The sequence below is a fragment of the Taurulus bubalis genome (genome assembly GCF_910589615.1).
Source record: "Taurulus bubalis genome assembly, chromosome: 1".
NCBI lineage: Eukaryota > Metazoa > Chordata > Actinopteri > Perciformes > Cottidae > Taurulus > Taurulus bubalis.
This window is the reverse complement of record NC_136589.1, coordinates 41,982,095-41,985,766: the sequence shown is the minus strand read 5'-3', so window position 1 is coordinate 41,985,766 and position 3,672 is coordinate 41,982,095. Positions and strand designations below refer to the sequence as shown.

Sequence of the window (3,672 nt, the reverse complement as noted above, 5' to 3'; positions counted from 1 at the left end):
TCTGTTAATTAAGTCTAATTACATTCAGAGTTGAGAGTTCAGATGGACTTTAATTAACATTCAATCTCCCCTCTTTATCCCTCTTATCTTTTTCTATTTAACTTTCTTCCTCCTCTCCTCATCCCCCCCTCACTCTCAGGCCCTCGACGGCTTCTTCTTCGTGGTCAACGTGGAGGGCAACATTGTGTTTGTCTCAGAGAACGTCAGCCAGTACTTGCGCTGCCAGCAGGAGGAGCTGATGAACACCAGCGTCTACAGCGTGCTGCACGTCGGAGATCACGCCGAGTTCGTCAAGAACCTGCTGCCCAAGAGCCTGGGTAAGAACTGCATAACCGCAGAACCGTCTCATGGTCGGATGGAGGAGATGACGTGAGATATAGGAGATCCTTTTAAAGGGGATGTGTCAGGAAAAATGGGGAAATAAGAACAACTCAGTATTTTGTGGGCAGCCTAGATCAGAAACCATGTGATTCCAGGAGCCAATCAGACGTGGCTCCGCCTCCTATGTCACATGCATGCTTATGATATGGCTTTACAACAACTACGACAAAGATATTTACACCGCCATATTTAGCGTCAGGGCATTTGCGATGGTCCGTTGCCAGATCTCAAAGTTGATTGTCTCCAGAGTTCTCCGTCTGTAAAGACCATTCCCGTGTGAGAATGTTCAGAACACGTGTGTCTCGTGAAGACTGTGTCTAATGTGTCCTTTGGCACAAAAGAATCGGTTGTGATCTGTATTGGCGTTCCCTTCTCCCATTGGGGTTAATAGACCCAAAAGGGGGCGGGGCACTAACGGAAAACCCACCTGATACAAATAGAGGAAACTGGCTTCGTATTTGTTCCTCGTAAGCCAATCAGAGGAGACCGGGCTTAACACTCTGGGGTCACTTTCTTGATTTTACATAATTTTGAAATTTCCCTTTTTAAAGTCACTTGCATATGATACATACATGTGTTGTATATCAAACATTACAGAAGAATCTCAGCTATCTATATAACGAGACACCATTGTCCCAAGGCACAAGTGTAAAGAGAAAATATGACTAAAGCTGAAAAATTGAATCTTGATTTTGGAAATGTTTCATATTTGTTGTGAAAACATAACTTTACTCATGTGGTATATCGGTTTTGGTGATGGAAATTGGTTTACAAAAGGTCTTAGGTTCACAAAAGCAGTGGAATATATGAATACAATGGTAGACACATGTAAATAAATGTCAAAAAATGTATTATTATATGGTGGGGAATATGAGCTGTGGCTGGCTTTGAGGCCTGCTATGGTGATGTGTTGGCAGGCAGACGGACAGGGAGACTGCTGCAGCGATGCTGCATGTTGTCCTCTGGACCCTCGCAGCTCTGAATCCACTCTGTAAAATACATTAATACAAGTCAGTATGAGTTCACTGAAATAAAGTTAACGGTGATAGGGACAACAGTTGATTACCCACCGTTCATAGCTGTAGTCAATTATCTCCGTTAGCTCTCGTTAGCTCGCGCCGTGTTAGCAGCACCTAACGTCACATAAACACTACTGTAGTAACGATTAACGGAGATCCAACGCTACTAGGCTTACTAAGTTCACTGTAAGAACGTTAACGGTGATAGGGACAGCTGAGTGTGCACCGCTCAGTCGTAGACACGTAAGAGAAAGGGTTAAAGAGACAACTCAGACAACACAAATGTGTTTTTTCAACATTAAAGCATGGAAACATGTTCTAGCAGGAACCCAAAATACGGGAGTGAGTCGTTCCTCAATTTACCTGAACAAAGTGTTTGCTGGCTGTCAAACCAGTAGAAATATTTACATTGTCAGGGTTGTGCGGAGATCAGTCAGCGCTAGATCAACACAAGTTCTGGATCTGTTTCCAGAGGAGGGCGCTGTTTTGTTTTTAGTGTATTCCCACTTAAGATGCCAAATCTGATCCTCATCTTTTACATTTTTTTGTTGAGTACCTCCTCTTTATTTTTTGTTTTCTTATCCTCCAGTCAATCATCGCAGCGGTGACCAGTCCAACAGGAGCAGCAACACGTTCACCTGCCGCATGCTGGTCAACCCCCAGGCCGACAGTGAAGCGCAGCCGGCGTCCGACCAGCAGGAGGCGCCGCAGCAGAAGTACGAGACCATGCAGTGTTTCGCCGTCTCCGAGCCCAAGTCCATCAAGGAAGAAGGGGAAGGTATTGTCTCTAACTGATGTGGCTTTATTTATTATCATTTTGACTTTACTGATTCAAGGGTTCATTTATTGTCATTGTACAACATACGGTTGTTTTGTACCTCTTTCTGTTATGATTTCTTGCTTTATACATCTGTCTTGGCTTTTTATTTGGATTAAAATGTTTCTCCTTTTTGCATTTTCTCTCCCTCTATTTTGTTTTGTTGCTTCTATTTTGCTCACTCTATCGTTCCGTCTCTCTTATTTGGTCTCTCTTTTATTATTTCCACATCGCCGTATGTCGTTTCTCTGGCTGTGTTCGCCACTTCGTACTAATCTTACTAATTATAATGTAAACGTGAGTATGTACTGCATAGTTTGGGGATTTCTGTGTACTACATTAGCAGGAATTTCAAAAGTGACGTGAGCTTAATGGACGTACTGAACCATCCCAAAATGCATTGCGTTTCCTCAGACTAGCTGCAAAGCAGACGTTTATTATAATTCACTGTTGGATAAGATAATTACAGATGGCGAGTGACATTAAGGTACAGTTATAACGTACTGTAGAAACGCATATTTAATCATTTCAATTTGCCTCAAATAATACTGGATAATATTCATTTTAAACGCATTTCATTGTCGTGACGCAGAGTCTAGATGTTGAGTTAACTTGAGTGTGAACGGTCTGCTGGTAATCTCACTTAATCGTACATTTAGTACACAGTATGCGGTATACATCGATTGAGTACCAAGTGTGCAGTATTTATCTTTTTACTTCTTTCCCCGTCTTTCTCTCCCTGTCATTTTTCCCATCACTTTCTCGCTCCCCACTTCTCTCTTGGTCTCTGGTGTCCTGTCCTCCTTTCATCACCACTCCTCTCTACTTTTCCTCCCATCCACCGGGAGGGACTAATTAGCGCGTGGCACTTTGTCAGCTTCCCATCTCATCTTATCGCACGCATACACACCCAGGGAAAAAGAATCCGTCTGGCGCTCTAATTTTAGATGTCTGACAACCAGATATTGTGCTAATCTCTCCCCACTGACGGGAGGAGGACGTCTGGTGGACAGATTGAGGGCGCAGGTTGAGATTGAGGTTTAGGTTTGGTTTGATTGGAATCAAGAGTTCTCAATATCACTGCTGAAGCTGAAGTGAGCGTTCGTGCTGATTTTGATTTCAGTGCCTCAATACTGAATGTAGAATGAAGTTTAGGTATTAAAACCTCCCACCCAATGGATGGATTATAGAAGGGACCCCTGACACTTTGTGCCCCTGGGCCTGTGGCTTACCAGGGGCACAAAGTGTCAGGGGTCCTCCCCATGGCCCTCGCCTACAAAATGTAACTCTGAAAGACACTATCAACCAGGAAGAGGCGCAAAATTACTACAAAGAGGCCACTATAACTGTTGAGATGCAAAAACGGCTGCAAAGACTCTCCAAGAGACTCACAACCACTATGAAAAGGTGAAGAGCAACCTCAAGGAGACAGAAATGATTACAAAGAGACACAAA

General features: G+C 43.4%; 1 protein-coding gene across 1 annotated transcript in view; it reads left to right on the top strand.

The window, feature by feature from the left end:
* Positions 1-223: 223 nt before the first annotated feature.
* The window catches only part of LOC306754171 (nuclear receptor coactivator 2-like), a 21,958-nt gene continuing 18,509 nt past the window's right edge, over positions 224-3,672 (top strand). The window contains exons 1-2 of the mRNA XM_079238089.1: positions 224-317; positions 1,990-2,178. Of these exons, the coding sequence (XP_079094215.1) occupies positions 239-317; positions 1,990-2,178 (268 nt within the window). The 5' untranslated portion in view covers positions 224-238. The remainder of the gene's footprint in view (positions 318-1,989; positions 2,179-3,672) is intronic.